The 21,774-nt window shown below is 47.6% G+C and overlaps 2 protein-coding genes across 2 annotated transcripts; both read right to left on the minus strand.

Annotated features, from left to right (window-relative positions):
* Window positions 1-3,200: 3,200 nt before the first annotated feature.
* On the minus strand, window positions 3,201-5,627 carry LOC142802779 (high-affinity choline transporter 1-like). The gene is made up of 3 exons (XM_075887817.1): window positions 5,393-5,627; window positions 4,324-4,458; window positions 3,201-3,438 (listed from the first exon to the last, which is right to left on the minus strand). Exons 1-3 carry the CDS (start codon window positions 5,625-5,627, stop codon window positions 3,251-3,253), a joined length of 558 nt encoding a protein of 185 aa, XP_075743932.1. The 3' UTR covers window positions 3,201-3,250.
* A 1,167-nt stretch (window positions 5,628-6,794) lies between these two features.
* On the minus strand, window positions 6,795-16,928 carry LOC142803675 (uncharacterized). Its single transcript, XM_075889218.1, has 4 exons — window positions 16,769-16,928; window positions 10,253-10,306; window positions 8,631-8,684; window positions 6,795-6,958 (listed from the first exon to the last, which is right to left on the minus strand). Exons 1-4 carry the CDS (start codon window positions 16,853-16,855, stop codon window positions 6,830-6,832), a joined length of 324 nt encoding a protein of 107 aa, XP_075745333.1. The 5' UTR covers window positions 16,856-16,928; the 3' UTR covers window positions 6,795-6,829.
* Between the last annotated feature and the right edge of the window lie 4,846 nt (window positions 16,929-21,774).

The following is a 21,774-nucleotide window of genomic DNA, read 5'->3' on the forward strand; positions in this document are numbered from 1 at the left end:
GCCTAACCGAAATTGCCGAGCTTGGTTTCCTACAACCGTGGTGAGCGGTATAAGTATGGTTTCGCGTACTGTGCACCATAAGCGAACAGCTTTCGGGCTGCCTGAGTAGCAAGGTCTATAGCAAGGTCTGTAGAATTCAATAGGATTGATTTCCTGACTGAATTTTTCTACGCACTCGTATCGATCGAAGCCAGAAATGCAGCCATGGAGGTCACAGTGGTGTCAGGTCATGATAATTATTTCTTTCGAGCAACTTAAACCATACCATTGTAAAATCGAATCTATCCTTCATTTTTCTTTTATGTGCGCGTAACCTAAGAGCATTATGTTATCAAAACCTTGATTCTTTTTTTTTACTGGATACATGTCTGTAACTTTAGGTTTGTTATTTCTCCCAGACCACTTTTTATTCCTGTCACCGCTGTAGCTAAAACTGAGGCCCCGGTAATAAACGTTCTATCTGTTTTTTATGTTGCTATATTGTTTGCCGTAATCTGAGAGTTTTCATAAATAAAAGAATTAAAAATGCGTGGGCTGGTATCACACTCGCAAAAGAATCAACACAATGGATAAAGTGAAATACCTCCCCAGTCTTCTTTTGTTAGCGTGCTTAAGTGATACTATTATGTCATTCGCAGACACCAGCTTGCTCAGCGACACGTTCCTCTGCTGTAGCCTGTTCCTCTGCTGTAGAACTGTTCTTGCACTCAAAAGCGTTTGCGCATGTATTCCTGTCTTTTCTATTCGCGAAAATATCTCTGAGCGAAAAGCTTCGAATACCCGACGACGGGACGTGTAGCGTGCGCCTACGTCAGCGAAAGAGGCGCATGGGAGCCGTCAGTGAAGGAAGCAATGTGTCTGTTTCAGTGGATGGCAAAATTGAATTAGTGGAGGTTTGGGCTTGTTTTTAGGTCATGACAAGATCGATAGCGCAGATCTGGAATGCGAATAACCCCGTGTGTTCCGTGTTCTTCACACCCAGTTCCTCGCTGTAGCTTTCGTGTTGCGATCGCTTAAGTATATACAGGCACGTTGCCCATACGTCACTGACTTACCTCCGCGATATGGGTGATAAATACTTGTGACGGGAAGCGCGTTTTCACGGCAGCGTTTGGTAATTTTACCAACTCGTGATACGGGAGGGCTTAATGTTGCGAGGGACTCCAGAGCGGAGAGACACGTTCACGAGGCAGGGACAAGACGGCCTTACCAGGAACACGGCCGTGCAGGTTAACTGGAAGACGTCGGTGTACGACACCGAGTAGTATCCGCCCAGCGCAGTGTAGAATAGGATGATCGACGCCAAGATGACGACGAAGTAAGTAGAATTCACGTGCATGATGGCGCCGGCCGTGTCACCTGCAAATGGCGATCTTTCTGCAACATACTGCTCATCCTTTGGCGAATATGTCTCTTGATTTAGAGACGACGCGCTCTGACTCTTGGGATATATCGCGACATGATTCAGCGTCGGCAGATTAGAACACGACGAAGAATACACAAAGGACGAAAGACATACAGCATTGTCTTGAATTGCGTAGTCGAAGTATGGCGCTGGCACATCGCGTTGAAAGAATACTTGAAACCGTTTGAAAACTCGCGCGGAATACTCGCCATGACATTTTCGAGATCATCTTCGCGAAACGAAGAATCCGCGAGTTGTTTTGCATGTATCTGTGCACACTTTGTTACCCTTAAGCTAATGTTTAAAAGAGCAAGTACGAGTCTACAAAAGATAATTATACACTGCGCAGGCTGGTGTATACGTTATAAACATATCCAATAGCGTTGACAACAATGACAGGAACAGAACGTGGCGTACATGTACTGTTTTGTGTGACTATAGTGCCGTCGTCTGTGCTGGTCGTTACCTCAGACGTCACTGTTGTTTGGGTGGTCCTTCGCCGTTTCAATGAGTTTTACCACGAATAGTATATTCTGTCCAACGCTCATAGCCGTGATTTTGCACTAAGAAATGAAGTAAAAAAGGCACGGAGACACGCAATAAAGTGGAAAAAGGCATAACGTAACCTATACTCTCCGTGAAACGGGCCCCTTCGCTTTTTTTTTATCAGCACTACACATGACACTGTGCTGCGGAGATCTCAAATTTAATTGGTTTTCCGTACATATACAGATGCTGCAATATGCTTGTGCATCATCTGTATTTTATTTTGCAACGTGTACATTTATCGCTATCATTGCAGTCAGGTGTGGGTACGCGGAATCCACCGATTTCGGTCTTACGCACTGGCTACTTGGACATGCGGGCGTTACAGTGGTGATGCTAGAGGTAAATAGCTCTCTCATTGTATCAACGACTGCAGCCTACCCTTTCCTCTCCTCCTCCGTGGAAAAGCTATACGATGCTGGTCCCGTCCCTGGTGCGCTGGCACTGCTGGTGCAGGACACTATAAGTCATATGACCATGTACGACGGGATGTTCTTGCTACGCATTCAAATAAGTCAGAAGTTATAGGATAAAATATTAACCTGTATAGAGACGAAAAAAAATCTTCAGATGGGATGTCACTTGAGCAACCACTTCGAAAAACGGTCTTGAAGACAACACTGCTGGTCGAAACGCAGGCTCCTTTGACACCCCGGGTCCAGAATTTTTTTTTAACTGCCACACAATAGCTCCTCAGCAAAAATGCGCGTGCTTGTCTATAGTACTTGGCGACATGTTGAGCGCTAAGAGACAGGGACATGAGAGACAGGACCACACAATGCGCTAACTTCAACAATTTTTATTTTTAGGAAACGCCAACCTATATATATCCGTGCACGTGCAGTGACGCCACCAGTCTATCCACTACTATAGCCAAGCAGAAAGGCCCTTTCCCGATCTAAGAGATCAACTGACGGTGAACTTATGGCCATTTGTGAGTACATTGCGTAGAATGCGGTTGCACACCTATGCACGAATCCTGCAGTGTACTGGCGAAGCATAAAGACGTCCGAGAGATAATTGAAGCCGATGCTATCTTTCGCAATGGTGACACATGTGTAAGTGCACCGTGAGTTGATCTTTTAGATCGGGAAAGGGCTTTTCTGCTTGGCTAGTGGGTAGACTGGTGCCGCCACTGTGCACGGATATATAAGCTGGCGTTTCCTGAAAACGAAAATTGTTGAAGTTAGCGCATTGTGTTGTCCTTTCTCTCTCACGTCCCTGTCTCTTAGCGTTCAACGTATCAAGTTGTGTTTACCAACACGCCCAAAAAATGGCATTGCCTGGTAAACCTGCTGCTCAAGACTGATCACACCCCAGTAGTGGCTCACCTAAAGCCGCCAGCATCGTGGCCGACCAGAATACCTCGGCACACACTGCTGGAAGGCAGAGTAAGACGCCCATCCAACGGCCATAGTGACGTTGCAAAGGGTCCAGCATGGTGATGGCACGGGCCTTCCGCATCTTCTTCGCGAAGAAAGAGCCGCCTGCAATGGCATATAGAAGGACGCCGAGATGGAGAAGCTGCCTATGCTAAGATGCTTATAGCTACTCGAAATGTTGTCTCTGCTGAGTTTTCTATCCCGATCACTGCTGGACACCCCAACTACCGAAAGAGCGCATTCGTTCGATCTCCTCTGAAAGAAACTTTTACAGTTGGAGAAGCACCTGTGCTTGAACGTTCAAGTCGGCATTCTCTAAAAGCACACAGTAAGTGGTACTTACGCAACTTCTGACGCAAAACGTGTGCATTAAAAAGCACGCGCTGATTGCTTAGACTTAAATTACATTTCAGTCTTTATATGAAATCATGGTCATGCGCATTATTGCAGTATCACGCTGCTGTCCATGCTGTTTCAGCTAACCAGGAGGCTAGCAGCTGGAAGCGCGATGTTGAATTTGTTTGCACCTAAGTGGTATCATATTTCTGTCTGTCTGTCTGTCTGTCTGTCTGTCTGTCTGTCTGTCTGTCTGTCTGTCTGTCTGTCTGTCTGTCTGTCTGTCTGTCTGTCTGTCTGTCTGTCTGTCTGTCTGTCTGTCTGTCTGTCTGTCTGTGTGCGTGCGCGCGCGCGCGCGCGTGTGTGTGTGTCGTACACAACTGGTGAAGCACTATTGTGCCAAGTCAAAGAAGGAAGGAAGGTAACAAGAAGAGGCAGAGAAGTGACGCAGTCAAGTTATTCATAACATATACATAACTGCATTTAACCTAAAAACCTCTCCAAAATCTGTATTTTGTCTCGGTTTTGAGCAAATAAACTACTTTATTTGTTTTCAAAACTGTTCATCGAGGAGCTCCGCTGCATTATTTGTAATTGCTTATCAAACTTTTTGCTCCCCTCATTAAAGTTTCTCTTCTAACTTAAGAGACTCACCGAGCACGAGGCTGAGGGCGTAGCCAACCGGAGCAAAGCAGTACAGGATGCCGCTTGTGTAGACCACCTCTGCAGTTCCGTTCAAGTAGCCTCCACCGACCCAGGTTGCTGCAGGCGCAAGATTGCCACAAACGACTGCGTTATATAGATATAGCGGCGAGCTTAGACCCCTAATTAGGCATCGGTTAGTGGCACTCGTACGTCGGTGTATGTGTGCCCTGGTGTATTGCTTTGGTCAAATTTGCATTTAGTCTTACTGCGGAAGCGGATCTCTGAGGCCACGTAGAGTGGAGCGCGTAGGTGAAATCTGCTCCTCCAGGTGGCGCTAAGATCTCAGCAAGTTAAAATAAAACCATCTGGTTCTTCAGTGAACGCATTCAATTAACCTATACTGACAGTTAATTCACTCCTACTTTAAAGAAACTTATACTCAGTTATCATATGTATTCAATTCTCCACTTGTACCGAAACTATCTGTTTTGTACTTGATTTAGTTTTCGAAGCATGTTTTCTGAATATTAAGAAAACCGGAAACGCTAGAGCAGAAATGTTTGAAAATGAAATAAGCCGTCACTTGGTGCTTGTGCCATAGAGTTGAATCCTGCCACACTTACTAAAAAGAACACTGGTGCTAGAGTTTATAGGAGCTTCAACGCATGGAGCTTCAACAAGCACGATAATGATGTATAAATACACGGATTTGACTAAGGTTCATTCTCTCGACTTTTCTTCGCTCCGTGTCACCCACAACCGCTCGGTGTCGAGATGAGGTATAGCAAACCTTCAGTAGTTTCACTTCACCTGCACCTTAAGCTCTTGGGCTTGCCAATTGAAATCGGGTCACGAAGTTCACAACGATGCGTTCTTTTATTCGAAACAAACGCCAAAACACGACAACAAACGAAGCCACAAGTGAGTCCGAATCCGCAAGCACGAATATTACGCAAATTTGCGTGTTACCCATCTTTACCATGGTGGCTGAATGATCGTTGAGCCACCACGGAAGTAGACTAAATGGCTCGTGCCATTGAAAAGCGCGCCTGTTCTGCCGAGTGCCGCGGCGTCTCACCCGTCATGGAGAAGATCCCGAGGGTGACCGACAGCCTCCCGTTGGCCAGGAAGAGCTTCTGCACGAAGTTGCTGTGTACGGCGTGCGAGTGGTGGCGAAACGCGTGCTTGTGGCCGTCAATCACCATAGAGTGACTGTGGTCCTTGTGAAGCTTGCGGCCCGACCACACGCCGACGGACATAACAGCGATGCAGTACAGGATTACGGCGACCACGGCAGCCACGTCGACCACCATGGCACACGGCAGTTCTTCTTCTGCCGCCTGCGCACGCTGAACGCTCGAGACGGCGCGAGGTCGCGAGCTTCAGGCTGGTTGGTCGGTTGGCTTCACGCTTGTGGTGTCTTTCAACCCACTACGCAGAACTAGGCCTAAAAAAATTGACAAAAAAGGGGGGGGCGGAAAATAGCACTAACTGTCCCCACGTGGGAGCGGCCCGCGGTGTCGCCCTAAGGGCGACACCTAGGGGCGACACTGCGGGCCACTTCTCCGGATACTTAAGTAAAGTTCTTAGTACTGTAGCACTAAGTCGCAAAATACAGCAGGACCGCAATAATTATACCTGTGGTTTAACATGCCCAAACTACGATATTGTTATAAGGGACGTGGAGGGCTCCGAAAATTTCGACCATCTGGTGTTCATTGAGGTGCACTGACGTCGCACAGTAGCCGCTGGTCTTGGAGGCACAGTACACGGGTCTCCACCACCCCTGTAGAGATTCTTCAACTATGGGCCATCCAGCGACCTCTAGAAGCGTCTGGCTAGCAGGATATCTCAACCGCCCCTAGAGAGCTTTTGTATTACTTTAGGGGCGGCAGAGAGATCCTGTTAACGAGCCGCTTCTCTGGCTCGCTGAATAGCCTATAGCTGATCTTGCAGATCGGAGTCGATCAACACGACCTTTCTCAACGCCCCAAGTGATTCTGGGTAGAATGTGTGTTCATCTTGTACATAATGTTCACATTCCTATATAATTTGTTCCAGGGTGGCGTTTTTTGTCCTACATAGCTTACCCGAGTCACTGCGTCGTGCTTTGTGGGTTGATTTGTTTGTTATAGATGACGGCAGCACCCGAAGTTGCCGGATAAGTGACGTCATGTCTACATGGAAAGAGGTACGAGGAGGTTGGAAAAATCCTGTAGGATTCACATTGATCGTTTTATCGGCAACTCCGAGTTATCACATGCGGAGTAGCATCCATGCAGAATAGTATCCATGCGGAGTAGCGAATGTGCTGATTTTGACTGATCCTTTATCAAACCATTTTTCAAATCAAAAAGGGTCCGCTGTACTGATGCTGTGGAAGCTTGTACCGTAGAACTTGCACTCAAGGCAATGTGGTTTAGGTTGACTATCGTAAACACGCAGGCGAGTTGAACCACAAAGTATTTATTTCATCGAGTAAGAAAAGGCGGAAATGGGAGGAAATTTGTTTCGATCAAATAGTATTTTGACTAACATCTTGAGATACGGCTTCTGCGGCCTCTGCACGGTGGTCGACGTTCCTCGCAGTCGTCTTCGCCTGGAGTTCCCCGTAATACGCGTAGACCACGCGAAGAAGTGTAAACTAAAAGAAAAGAGAGAGATAAAGAGAGACATGTCAAACTAACAAGCGTCAATGACTTCAATAAATTGTTGGTTATTTAAGAACAAGCGGCTGATAACGCCTAAACTCATACGACCGTATAAATACATCCATACACTCTTGTAAAAAAAAAACTGACGGAAAGAAGTCTTCAATCCCCTATTTCTCCATCAAGAAAGCACTTATGCAGAAAAAAATCACCGCCATATCCACAAAGTGAATGATGTTCTAGGAGCTTGCTCGGAGGTGCACCAGGCGTTTTTTGTCAAGACCATTTCTGTAAGGAGGTTTAACAAGCCGGCGCATGATGTGCAAGTACGTTGAAGGCAGCGTTGTCGGGCACGTTCCGCGGTTGGCACTGCACAGTGTTATAGCCACGTCGATCGGCACATTAACCACCTGCCCTTTTAAGCCATACTGGCTGCTGCCGTGAGTCAAATGCCCAACGCTCGTAAATGGCAGACGTGAAGCTATGAGGTGTTTTTCAACGGGGTTGAGAGCAGGCAGATGAGGCGGCTTGGGGGGGGGGGGATATCGGTGCCCGGTACCCGTGCGTAACATTCATCGTAGTGCCGTTGTCAGATAGGAAGGAGAGGCGGCGCCTGAAGGCACTTTGTCTCGGAGTCTCACATAACTCATCATCCCTTCATCATCCGTATACGTCTGTCCCGACACTACCTCCCTCCCAGGGTTAGTGAGAGGGACGATTTTTTTTTTGGGGGGGGGGGGAGGATACGGTCATTATTCTGACAAGGGGACCATCGCTCGGCGCCAGGCGTTGAGTAGATGCGGCCTGCCTCGCGACTTCAAAGCCAGATAGACCCGACAAAGGCAAAAAACTCTTCGGCGCGGTAACTAAGTCACCGCACACAAAGCGGACGTACCCTCACAATGTCGCACGGCAAGAAGCCGTCGGGAGGCGAGTGCGCGGGCCATCGACAACCGACACCTTGTAGGAAGCCTTCACGTGTGCAGGAAGCCTTCTAATGCTGGCGCTTTGTCCGACTGCCGGGCATCACCACCGGACAAGGCGCCAGCAATAGAAGCTTCCCGAGCAAGCCCCTAAATATTGCCCAACGTATTCGATAGAGGCAGAATGCTGAAGGTAATTATAGTACACCCGAATAAAACCAAACTGATGGAATTGATCCGGAGCCGTCCGCTACGGCGTCTCTCGGAGCCCGAGCCGCTGTAAGACGTTTTACTAGGAACTAAAATTATCTACCTTTGCGCACGAGGAAGTTTTATCACAAAGTTGCAACTGATCATTTAGTTCTCTAGATTCTACGACAGAATAGTGTTTGCTTCACAGGTAAATACTGCATACGATATCACTTTGACATTTTCTGTGTTAATATTGGTCGTCAGTTTTCAGTATTCTAGCAATCAGGATTGAGTGTGGCGAGGCGTTCTCTTTCAGGAAAATTTGTCTCATTCGGAGGAAGCTTTCCTTTTAAATGTTTTACTTTCGAGATACGACAACAAAGATTAGTACTTTCGTTTTGAGCTCTCCGGCGAATTTGCTTAATAATAAACAACGACATGCCATTCAATGTCAAAACTGCATGTGGAAAAACTTGAACACGGTTTTCGTATATTCATGCATTGCGAAATCAACATTACCGAACCGTTTAAAATGTGCATGCGCACTCACCTTGAAAATGAACAAGAGCGCGTACTGGAAGGAACAAGCCATGAAGAGTATTTTCTGAAAGTAGAAAACAACGCATACATCGCCTGGTTAGCTTTCCTGGAAAGTGCATTTACGCACGGTGGTATAGCTTAGAAGTGTGCCGGTTTGGGCTAGTTGGTATGACATGACGATAGTTATACACATTTTCACAGGAAGGAAAAAAAAACAGCGCCATGATGGGCTGTGCACGGGAGTATACAAAGGCTAAGGACGCAGCGTTGTCAGTGCATTTTCGATGGGACGCGCCAATTTGCACAGCCCAAGGAGGGCTATGGCGGCGCCCAGGCGGGCGTTTATCAAAAGGTGAATAGCGCGAGAACAGAACGACGACACTCCTTCTTGTCCCTTTGTCGTCGTTCTGTCCTCTAGCTATAACTATCGGTATAGCTTAGCTCAGGAGAGTGGATAGAGGGGGAGGGGACGTGCATGCGCAGTGAGATGTGGACGCCGCGGGAATCAGGGAGGGAGGGACACAGCCACCGGCATAAGTTGCTTCGCATCTAAAAAGATCGGCAGCATGTTACAATCTATAACACCTGAAGGCACCTGAAACACCTGAAAGCACGCCGTAAACTTGGTAATGCATTAAGTTATACAAACTGGGACGAGGATCCTTACAAGACATAACGAAACGCAGTGTGAGAAGTAGATTAAATTATCTTGACGTTCTCAAAGCGATGTGAAAGTCGAGAACACGGGATGTCGCTGGAGCCGATGTTTGGACTAGTGGAGTTGTCTCGTTCTCAGTCGCTCGCGTTGTTCCTTCCTCCTTAAATGGCTCCTAAACCACCCAGAGGTCGAAATGTAGTAGTGCTGTTGAAGTTGTGCAGGAGATCTCCACCGCACACGTAGCTGCGAGAATACTTTCGAAATGGTGCCGTAGTAGTGGACTTATACGCGCGTTCGAAGATAGAAATGAGGTCCCTGCTTGTTTTGCTCTTTCCTTCGCTACTGCGTTCGTTGGCTCATATGTCCTCACAGAGTGGGCCTCTTCGTCCTGCGAGAAGAAGAGTAGGGGGCTCGCGTTTGTCCAACACCATCCAGAACACACGCTAAAAGGTGTTGGTATATCTGCTGCAAACAAGTAAGTAGGTTCTTACGCATGCCGACATCACCATATGCGGGTTCTGACGTCACAAGCAACGCTGGGGAAACCTAAAAGCCAGGAGAGAAGCTCGGGATCGCTTTTCGATTTTGTGTAGCACCGGCGGCTCGTAGCGCTGCCGTGCTTGGCACTGTTGGTTGCGGCGGCATAATGAACTTGATAGGTGCGTTTTATTTGAAATGCCAAGAGAAAAGACCGTCAGAGGTGGCTTTAGAGGCCCTTTAATGTTCTTGCACCTCCTCACAAGGTGTTGCACTTTAAACAATGACGGGGCTAGTCGGACGTAGTAAGGCTGTCGGAGAGGCTTGGTACTTTCTCTTATTTGACAAGAGGGCAACTCCCCCTTCCCCGCACGCATAATTTTTACTGTGCTCACGCCTGTGTAGAGAGCGTTCCATTGGCTTATGACACTGCTAAGCGCTTGAGCTGCCGTTTGCACTAAGAACGATAACGTGAAACAGGTGCATTGAACGCTTACCCGATGTGTAGCTGCATTGCGGTTGTATGGAATCGCCTCGAGGTTCACACGGGCCTGAAGAATAGAGATCAGGAGCGAGAAATCACTTGTGCTAGTTTGTGGAACTAAAGTTTCATTACCGTTAAAGCTGTAACAATCTGAATATCTGATATCCCGCCGAAGTTATGCGAGTGTCAGAGCGTGGGTGCAGAAGTCAAGTCAATTCTGGGCTCCTGCACTCGCGTTGTCCAAAGACTCGGAAATCGAACACTAGCGTGGGTCCCCAAGTCGTCTGGGGTCGCCAGCGAGACGACACAGATGTGGTCCGCGTCTTGGATTATTTAAATTTCACCATGCACTTATGACACCCCGTGCGTTATATCCAACTCCAAAACTTTCCCAATCATGCTACTCCTGTGAAGTCAAGAACTGCCCACCCAATGCACCTTGAAAACCCACTACCTTAGCTGCCGAATTCGAAGACTCGCTACTCATTTCTTAGAAATTTTGTTTAGAAAAAGGGTTTAACAATTTGGAGTTTTCGGTACGCTACTATGGGAGATCAAAAAGCCGCCCCGACGAGCGAGTCCGCGTGATGTGTTTAGAACAAGTGTTTGAGTACAAGGTACAATGTACTCTATTATGGGAGAGCAATATGCTATCCCAGTTAGTTTAGAAAAAGTGTTTAACAACTTTGAGTTCTTGGTACTCAACTACGGGAGAGCAGAAAGCCGTCCCAGTACTAATGTCGTACAAGGGAGATCCATTCTAAGGAGGGAGTACGATGTATACACTAGCAAATTAAATCATTGTTCTTCTAACATGGGTACTGACAAGCCGCCATAATTTGTTTGAATTGGTGGCAGATTTTGTCTGCATATCTAAGAAATTTTGTGAGCGATCAAACCTTATGCATATCACGACGACCATCTTCATAGGTTTACATTTTTATTCTAATATATTGAAAGGCGGAGCTGTGTACTTATACACATGAGCGAAGTAGCCCGAATTGGCACACGTTTCGCACTGTCGTAAAAAGTGATGGCTGCGCGGCGTAAGCGTTACGTACAATTCGCTTTGCCTGCTTATGCACCCATTTGCAGGTGAAGTTCGTGACAAGCTCCGAAGCGAGTAGATGGAAGAACCAGAACGTTGCGAATGCTCACTGGAAGACGCATAGCCATAGAGTAACTATGTTACTCTATGGCTTAACCATTTAAGCCTTTGAGACACGTGCATTGGGTGCCGCATTTTTCCACTTGCGAAAACGCGAAATGACAATGTATGGAGCTAGGAGGTTCGAAAAAAAAATTGCTGGAGGGGAAATTATTGCCCAGGAGTTGAGCCGTGCATATGGGAAGATGGCGGTTGTGGCGGCCATCTTACTAGGGGCATGATCCATAAAGAACAGTGTTTCCCTCGCACACTAAAAAATGTGTAAACTTTTTCGGGTCACCTAGTGCTCCCAGTGCGTCTTAAAGTTACTAGTTTTCCTTGGTAAGCCTCTAATTGGAAGCTAAGTTCGGAAATTCAGTCACCCATACTCGTTTTTCTGTGTTATTTTGTCAGGAACAACTATCTTTTAATGTAGAATTAACGTAGCATTTACGCTAACATATCAAAGCCACTTCCAGAACAGAGCATGTTTCCGACATCTTGGCAGGGCAAAGGCTAGCTTAACTTCTGCTGGCAAGGCAATGTTGGAGCGTCCACTCCAGCAATTTTTCTTTAAACCTCCTTGGTATGGAGTATATCTGGACTGGGGTGTACTGCCTTATATCTTGAAATATCTAGAACCACATAATGATGTAGTTTTTTACACGGAAGCGTTTTATGCCAGGATCCACCACGGCTCCGCTGAAGTATTTCCATCACAGAAATGACGTAAAATAACGCTGACAGTTTGCAAAGGGAAAAAATTGGCCCCGTATTTGCATGTTTCACTGCAGATGTCATCGAAGGACGATAGTCTTGTGTCTGGAGAGAGTGAACAAAACGTTTATTTGATGCTCTGCGTGAGAAAATCGGTGAATGGTATTCTGGAAACGCTGCGGTAGAGTGCTTCGATGCGTGCAGTGGAGGCGAACGAGTGCATCGAGGCACGTGAGACATGAGCGCTATCTTGCAGTTATCTTGGAAAACGAAGGATGGCCTTTGATATACCAAGCGTGCTGCGTGCGCGCCCGTCTCGGAGGCGACAAAGTGTAGAACGCAAAGCGACGGGTAGGTGCCACCACCGTGTAGCCTTAGCAAAGCGTGGGAAACACTTGCCTTTTCATACTCAACGCGGCGTGATAAACGCTACGGTCCTTAGAAATACTTATATATGCGACCTCTAGTATAAAGAGACACACCACAGAATATTGGCGCGTTCTGATTGTGCCTTAGATAGGCGCAATAATTGCTCTTTAATTGGCAATCTTACAAGTATGAACGCTGAAACTTGAGCAATATTGGTGAGCTAGTGCTACGAATGGGGTTGGGTTTTGGCCGCTTCGGGTATCGTTTTGGTGGACAAACAGACAATTGAACAGACAGATGGACAGACCGAAATATTTACGTCGATGTACCCCAAGAAAGACTATCGTCTTTGAAAACGAGAAGGCATAAATATATCACGCGGAATGAAACCAGCAACTTCTCTATTTCTGGATTCGCAGCGCGCTAACCCCTACGCCACCGAGCGTATATGTTGGCGGGAAGGCTTACGGCAAACCATTTATATAGACCATACAGCGTTTGGCGGTCCTGAGAGCTCCGTTATCAGTGGCAAGATGGCTCGACGAGCTCGCGTTGGGCGCGCTCTAAAGGTCGTCGCCTCCACGAAGCGCCGCCTCCGCGGAGCGTGGTCTCTCCTACGCGAGCGCGCGCTTATCAGACTCGGGAGAGGACGGAGGTCACTTCGCTCGCTGCTGCGAAGTGGTTTTCGCGATATCATTTTCGTAAACGTTGCCACGGCGACGTTTACGAAAAGAGCGCGCCGTTGACACACGTCGAATAAAGAATTGAGAGAGTTGTTCCCGCCTGTCCTGTGGATACCCGTGCGCTCGTTTTGTGCGTCCTTGTGTCTGTTTGAATAAGTGTCGAGTTATCACAGTTGTTAGTTCGCGCTCGTCCTCTGTATGCTAATTTCGTGCACGCTTTCTGCTTCAGGTGCGCGCTGCAAGTTTCAAGCTGCTTGCCGTTCTTAATGCGACCTTCCGATTTGTTGCTGTTGCTGAAACATTGAACAACGAACGCTCATCTACCTCGGCGGAGACATGTTTTACTTTCGTGTTATACCGATCAGCTATGTTTTTTTAGGGACGAAGCTCCTTGAAGCGGCACCCGTTCGTCCCTTGTAGTAGTCGTAGTCGTAGTCGTAGTGTGTAACCAGTCTTACGTTTTGACCTGCAATGTGGTGCCGGTGGGAGATTTCTTGTGTGCGTTGTTGAACAATGAAAAAATCGCAGCGTGTGCGTCAACTAGAAGCCGAATTCTCCTGTCTCTCATTCCCCATTAGCATCCATTGGCATGTACAATGAGCACTATCTGACAAGAAAGGGTTGCTACGTTATACACGCTGGGCGTAACCTCCTTGGTTTTAGAAAGGTTTAGCGAGCGTTGAGCCGCAGTGCCATGAATACAGTGAACTAGTATATACCATGAACTCGAGGTGGTTAAAGATGGGAAGTAGATACGAAGCGCAAGCCGCAAGAAAGCAAAAGCCGAATTCTCCTGTCTCTCATTCCCCATTAGCAGCCATTGGCATGTACATTGAGCACTATCTGACAGGAAAAGATTGCTACGTTATACTCGCTGGGCGTAACCTCCTTGGATTTAGAAAGGTTGTGCGAGCGTTGGGCCGCAGTGCCATGAATATAGTGAACTAGTATATACCATGAACTCGAGGTGGTTAAAGATGGGAAGTAGATACGAAGCGCAAGCCGTAAGAAAGTAAAAGCCGAATTCTCCTGTCTCTCATTCCCCATTAGCAGCCATTGGCATGTACATTGAGCACTATCCGACAAGAAAGGATTGCTACGTTATACACGCTGAGCGTAACCTCCTTGGTTTTAGAAAGGTTTAGCGAGCGTTGAGCCGCAGTGCCATGAATACAGTGAACTAGTATATACCATGAACTCGAGGTGGTTAAAGATGGGAAGTAGATACGAAGCGCAAGCCGCAAGAAAGCAAAAGCCGAATTCTCCTGTCTCTCATTCCCCATTAGCAGCCATTGGCATGTACATTGAGCACTATCTGACAGGAAAAGATTGCTACGTTATACTCGCTGGGCGTAACCTCCTTGGATTTAGAAAGGTTGTGCGAGCGTTGGGCCACAGTGCCATGAATATAGTGAACTAGTATATACCATGAACTCGAGGTGGTTAAAGATGGGAAGTAGATACGAAGCGCAAGCCGTAAGAAAGTAAAAGCCGAATTCTCCTGTCTCTCATTCCCCATTAGCAGCCATTGGCATGTACATTGAGCACTATCCGACAAGAAAGGATTGCTACGTTATACACGCTGAGCGTAACCTCCTTGGTTTTAGAAAGGTTTAGCGAGCGTTGAGCCGCAGTGCCATGAATACAGTGAACTAGTATATACCATGAACTCGAGGTGGTTAAAGATGGGAAGTAGATACGAAGCGCAAGCCGCAAGAAAGTAAAAGCCGAATTCTCCTGTCTCTCATTCCCCATTAGCAGCTATTGGCATGTACATTGAGCACTATCTGACAGGAAGAAATTGCTACGTTATACTCGCTGGGCGTAACCTCTTTGGATTTAGAAAGGTTTTGCGAGCGTTGGGCCGCAGTGCCATGAATATAGTGAACTAGTACATACCATGAACTCGAGGTGGTTAAAGATGGGAAGTAGATACGAAGCGCAAGCCGTAAGAAAGTGAAAGCCGAATTCTCCTGTCTCTCATTCCCCATTAGCAGCCATTGGCATGTACATTGAGCACTATCTGACCAGAAAAGGTTGCTACGTTATACACGCTGGGCGTAACCTCCTTGGTTTTAGAAAGGTTTAGCGAGCATTGAGCCGCAGTGCCATGAATACAGTGAACTAGTATATACCATGAACTCCAGGTGGTTAAAGATGGGAAGTAGACACGAAGCGCGAACCATAAGAAAGTGTGGGCGTGCCACCCCTCGTTTAGTCCTTGGAATGTGTGCTGGATGGCGGTGCTTTATATGGGGAATATATGATGAAAAGATGCGAGATGGCGCTTGGAGTGATGACTAGATGGATGAACGGACACACAGACAGATGCATGGACGGACGCACGGATGATTGCACGGATGGATGGACGCATGGACGGACGCAGGGGCGGATGCATGGTCGAACGCAGGGACGTACGCACAGATGGACGTGCTGACGCACAAACATACGCACGCGCGGACGGGCGGATGGACGCACGGACGGTCACACAGACGAACGCATGGACGGACGGAAGCAAGAACGAATGGACGGACGGATGCTTCGCCCCACTCTCCATCATTCACTCCGTGGATATGGTGCCATTTTTTTTTGCTATTTCTCGCGGAAAATACGGATGCAATCGGACTACATTTGTTGGCGACAGCAGCTCGCGTTACTTGGTTCGGTAGCCTTCGCTTCTGTCACAAACGAGTGCTCAAGAAAGCGCGCGCTTCCGGTTTCTAACGTGTACGTTAAAACCAGGTGTCCGGCAGACGCGACAAGTACCCGCGCAATGAAGAAACAAGCATCAAAAGACGCCGCGTGTGCGCCTCCCCTTCCACTCGAAAGTGTTGAAGGACAGGAAGACGAAGATCACAGGGCGCGCGCCTGTGCACCGCCGCTTTATTGATCATCAAAGTATATATATATATATATATATATATATATATATATATATATATATATATATATATATATATATATATATATATATATATATATATATATATATATATATATAAAGCGAGTTTTTTGTGTATCCAGTGATAAATATAAATTGACTTCAGCGGACGAACGTACGAAAACTTTTATTAATTCCTACGTTTCGGCTGGCCCCGGCCGAAACGCAATGCATTGCATGCGTTTGCATGCGCATTTGAAAGAGCCCTTAACCAACCTCTGCAAATGGGAAGATCGAGTCAACTATTCTCTTCTGGCGTTTCCACACTCCAAAGCACAATTCATGACGTCGTCAGTCTGCTCGCGTGACCCAATCAGGGAATATGAATTGGCCTTTGTACGAGCAATGCGAGTTGTTTCCTACCTTGCTTTTCCATGGAATCGCACGCCCGTTACGCCTTCTACTGCATAGGCATCGTGCGCGGTAAACTGATCTCACTTCGTCTTGAGCGGTTTCGACTACGCGAGCGATGGAAACAGCGTGTAGCCAGCAAGGACGAAATTCTTCATCAACTAAACAATTATTGCTCACGTTCTTTTACGAACAAATAAGTTGAGGAGGAGGTAGCGGCTGTAGGAAGCGTAGTTAAGGCAAAGAAGAAACCAAATCGCTTGACTTAGAACTAGGAGTGGTTAACGGGGCCCTTTAATTTTATTTTTGCAGTCGACGTACCTTTTTGCAGTCGTGGTAACACCCGAGCATGCGTGAGATAACGCAAATAAATGTGCTCCCGGCGTTCCAAGTGACGAAAAACCACATCACTTCCAAGAGAGTGCCGAGACATCGCTGAGAACAAAAAGAAAAAGAAAAGCAGGACAGAGAATGAAAACAACAACAAGAAAATGGATGAGGTTTAACTCTCATTATGAAGAGCGGAAGGTATACGTTTGGCTTTGTTTTGAAAAGGACATGCACACGGTGTTCTCTTCGCCTGTTCACCGTAGCTAACCACGTGGCGTGATGTCACACATGCCGACCTTGCAATCTGGTGGCTCAAGGTCATTGAGACGCGATGAATGATATTGGAGAAGGGGGGGGGGGGAGGCGCATAGCGCAGTAGAGCTGAAGGATGAAAATATCGAAGATGATGCAACAGTAAAAGTTAGAGGAAAACATTAGAAAATGCGCATTTAATTACAGTTAGCTACATCTAAATAAATTAACTTACATTGGCAGATTGCAATAACCGACAGCAACCAACAGTTAATCAATGTTATGGTCCGTATGTATTGGCTTTGGGTGCCACTATTGGCCTAGGCTGCAGCCAGGCCCGTGCACTAGTTTCATTTGCTCCCTCGTAATGGTAACAAACCATAAGAGAAAAAGAAGGAAATCAATCATTTGATATGGAATGTTATTTGAGAATGTGACTGTCGTTTACATGTTTGTTTTTGTTTCCGTGCAACCTATTTAGATTTCAGTAATACAATATTACACAGCTATCGCAGTGATGTCGTAAAACCAAGAGAAATTAGTAAAAGTAACGCGTCTAGCTGTGTGGACTTGAGACACCCCAGTGGCATCATTTTTTTAATGAATCATTGTTCCAAAATAAGTCACGCAGCTTTCTTAAAAAGGCACGTGAGACAGGTATGTCGCGGTCATGCGTAAAACCACGAATATTATTAATAGCATATTATTCCTCAAAAAATATATTACGCACAAAGAGGACCAGGACGTATACGGCCGGGGCAGTAGATAGTGGTTTGTGGCGTTGACACTACGTGCAGCTGGCCACATACAGCTGGACTGACTGCCGTATTCCCGGCCAATAAAAGCGTTCCTTAGCACGGTAAAGCGTCTGCGCAGAACCTAAATGTCCGGACGTAGGATAGTCGTGCATAGCACTTAAAATCGCTGTTCGAAGGCTTTCCGGCGCCACCAGGAGCAAACGTGCGCCAGTGCTGGAAAAGTTCTCATACAGGAGTCCGTTGCGTACACAGAAATGGCATGCCGTAGAAGCTGTGCAGAGCGATGATAGCCTGGTGTCTTTTCGCTGTTCATCTTTGAAAGTGCCGAGGTCGGGAAACTCAGGTGACACAGAAGCTACGAGGTGGTCGAGGTCATCAGCGTCACACTCTGTAGTGCTCAGTGGCATGCGCGAAAGGCAATGTGCGTCGGCGTGTCGTCGACCACTTTTGTACGAGACTATAAAGTTATACTCTTGGAGCCGAAGTGCCCAGCGCGCTAGACGGCCGCAAGGGTCCCGAAGGTTGATGAGCCAACAAAATGAGTGGTGGTCGGTGACAACTGTAAAAGGGCGTCCATATAGGTAAGACCGAAACCACTGAATCGCAAATACTACCGCGAGGCATTCTTGTTCTGTGACAGTGTAATTCTGCTCGGGCCTACTCAAGGAGCGACTTGCGTATGCGATCACGTGCTCGCGGTTACCATAACGTTGAACTGGGACGGCACCAATTCCTATGCCGCTGGCATCCGTGTGCAGTTCTGTTAGAGCTGATGGGTTGAAGTGTTGAAGAACAGGCCGCGACGTCAGGAGGAACTTCAGTTGACGAAAAGAGGAGTCGTACTCCGGAGTCCACTTGAAAGGAGTATTCTTCCGTAGCAAACATGTCAGCGGATACGCGACATCGGCAAATTTAAGTATAAAGCGGCGAAAATAGGAACGAAGCCCAAGAAAACTACGAAGCTCCTTAACAGAGCGCGGCGCACTGAACGCTTCAACGGCTGCTGTCTTCTGGATATCTGTACGGATGCCATCCTGATCGACTAGGTGTCCGAGAACAAGGGTTTGTCGGTCTCTGAAGTGGCATTTATTTGAGTTAAGAACAAGGCCAGCGTTTCTTATGCCAGTCAGTACAGTATCCCGGCGTAAATTCTGTTCGCTGAAGGTGAGGCCAAAGATGACGACGTCGTCGAGATAGCACATGCAAATGCTCCACTTCAAGCCACGAAGAGTGTCCATAAATCGCTCGAACGTCGCCGGTGCGTTGAACAGTCCAAATGACATCACGTTGAATTCGAAAGGGCCGTCAGGTGTTACAAAGGCTGTCTTTTCTTTATCTTCAGGATGCATGGGAATTCGCCAGTAGCCCGATATTAAGTCTACAGAGGAAAAGTAAGAGGCCGAATGTATTACAGATAAGTGGGTACACGTCTTTTTTGTTAGAGCATTCAATCGGCAATAATCGACGCAAAATCTCCAGGATCCGTCTTTCTGTTTAACGAGAATTACTGGAGCTGCTCATGGACTTGCCGACTCTTGAATTACTCCGTTTTTAATCATTTCGTTCACCTGCTCATTAATAATCCGCCGCTCGGATGGTGAAACACGGTATGGATTTTGTCTAATCGGATCGGCCACACCCGTGTTGATGGTGTGACATGTCCGAGAAGCAGGGATTAAGGGCGCTTTGTTTTTCTGCGCAAAGTTGAATGCAGAGACGTGCTTGGAAAGTACATTCACCAATGTTCAGCGTTAACTTGTGCTCAGCGACTTATTCACCATTGACAGAAGAGCCGTTTCCAAACTGTGACTACGATGCTCTTCCGGCGCATCTTTAAGCTCGGTCTCCAGTATTGCCTCGTGTTGTCCACTGACGACAGCTAACTTTAGACCATCTGGTAACATCACGGGTCCTGTGGAGCAATTGACAGTCCATAAACCAGCGCGTCCACATCTGATCGACACCCCACAATATGGGATCAACACATTATTTTTCATGCAGTTGGTGTACACTGGTTCTACGTTGGCATCAAAGTTGGCGGAATAGCTGTCGCTGCAACGGACAGGTGTACACGAACGGTTGATAATGGTGGTATGATAGTGTCGCCACAGACGCACAATTCCGTCTCACCATCCACAGGGTTTTCCAAGAGTGTTGGTGGAACGAGATCACTCAAGAATATTGTCCATGTGCGGCAGTCGACAGTCGTACCACACTCCATCAAAATATCCATACCCAAAATAACATCATGAGTCGCCTGCGGAATAATCACGAACTCCGTAGGAATAACGTGGCCTCCGAGAAACACGTCAGCTTGACACACACCAACAGGATCCAGTGGCTCACCACTCACTCCGCAAAACTTCGAAGCTTGATTCCACTTAAATAAAACCTTCCGTCCCAAGTTATCTTTAAAACACGCACTCATGACAGAAATTGTTGCCCCCGTGTCCACCAAAGCCATCACAGGCACATCGTCAACAAGAACACGTACTTTGTTCTTGATCATCAACACAGGAGGTATTTCTGATATCAGCACGTCTCGGCGACCTCACCTCCATCGTCCGCGATTGCTAGCTTCCCTGTGGCAAAGGAGACGTGTTGCGACGCCGTGGTGAAGGAGAACGGTGAACACGAGGCGGTGGAGGCGTCAAGCTCCTGTCAGATGTATGGGAGTGGTTCCGGAGGCTGCGTGTCCAGTAGTTGTCGCGAGGCGGCAGGTGCGTTGCCCTAAGGTCCTCGCGTGGTCGATCAGACGATCGTGTGGAGTGTTGTGGTGGGCCATAGTACGTTACTCGCGGGTTGTCACGGAGTCGTTCGGAAGGCCGTGCAAAGTGTGGTGTGTGGCCATATCAAGGGGCTACACGTCGACGGTTGCAAAATCGCGAAATATGTCCTGGGACACCACATGAACAGCAAACTGTGAGAGGTCGAAACACGGCTTGTTCGTCGATGAATCGAACATTGTCTTCCCGGGCGTAGTGGATTGGTTCGTCCCGTATATCATAGGGATAGACCGGGCGTCGCGAAGAAGGCGGACGCTGAGGGCGCCGTTCATGGCGAGGAGCTGGCAAGCGTGGTGCTCTCCTTGGCTGTCGGGGTGCGCTGTACTCAGCAGCTGCTGCACTAACCTTCGATCGCCGAGGGGTCGTAGAAGGCGGCGGCGCTTTCAGAGTCTCACGTGGCACATATACCGAATGTTGGTCGTTTACAGAATGGTGATCAACTGCTGAATGTGTCTGTTTTCTACAGCGAAAAAGTTCATCGCGGACAATCTGTCGAATCGTCGAGGACAGGTCGGGGCAGGAGCTCGTGTCGATGCTGGCAACCGTTGTAACATTTGTGACCCGGCCGAACTTTGGAGCAATCCTGCGCATTTTCAGCTGTTCAAAAGTTCGGCAATGCCGAATGACGTCGGACACCGAGCTCAGGTGCTCTTTTCGGATAAGAAAATTATAAACATCCTCGGCTATGCCTTTCAGCAAATGTCCTACTTTGTCTTCTTCTGACATCTGATCATTGATCACCTTCCAGAGCTTCAGCACATCCTCTATATACGTGGTACATGTCTCACCTGGAAGCTGCGCGCGTAGAGACAATGTCTGCTCAGCCAGCTTCCTTTTGACGCTCGAGTCGCCAAAACACGCTTTCAGCTCCGCAACAAAAACGTCCCACGTTGTCAGTGTGTCCTCGTGGTTTTAGTACCACACGAGCGCAGTATCCGTAAGGCAAGAGACCGCATTGCTTAGCTGAGCGGCCGCATCCCAGCCGTTGGACTTGCTGACTCGCTTGTACTGGACGAGCCACGCGTCGACACCATCTCCCTATTTTCCTCCGGAGGTTGGTGAGCTCGGTAGTAGGGCATGGAATCCATTGGAGTTGTCCTTGAAGCGTTAGATGGCTGATCTTGGGTCATTGCGATCGGCGCAGGTGGGAGTCCAACAAGGCGGCCGCTGTGGCGAAGTCCTGGCAGGGAAGCTCCTGTCG

This window comes from Rhipicephalus microplus, chromosome 3 (assembly GCF_043290135.1).
Source record: "Rhipicephalus microplus isolate Deutch F79 chromosome 3, USDA_Rmic, whole genome shotgun sequence".
Taxonomy (NCBI): Eukaryota; Metazoa; Arthropoda; class Arachnida; order Ixodida; family Ixodidae; genus Rhipicephalus; species Rhipicephalus microplus.

Bases quoted from the DNA above. Each gene is read 5' to 3' on its own strand.
- LOC142802779 (XM_075887817.1), bottom strand. From the start codon at position 5,627: ATGGTGGTCGACGTGGCTGCCGTGGTCGCCGTAATCCTGTACTGCATC. The intron at 4,459-5,392 runs GTGAGACGCCGC...TATATAACGCAG, and splicing joins CGGGATCTTCTCCATGACGG to TCGTTTGTGGCAATCTTGCG. The intron at 3,439-4,323 runs GTGAGTCTCTTA...ATGCCATTGCAG, and splicing joins CGCCCTCAGCCTCGTGCTCG to GCGGCTCTTTCTTCGCGAAG.
- LOC142803675 (XM_075889218.1), bottom strand. From the start codon at position 16,855: ATGTGGTTTTTCGTCACTTGGAACGCCGGGAGCACATTTATTTGCGTT. The intron at 10,307-16,768 runs GTACGTCGACTG...TCTATTCTTCAG, and splicing joins GTTACCACGACTGCAAAAAG to GCCCGTGTGAACCTCGAGGC. The intron at 6,959-8,630 runs GTGAGTGCGCAT...CTTTTCTTTTAG, and splicing joins CGCTCTTGTTCATTTTCAAG to TTTACACTTCTTCGCGTGGT.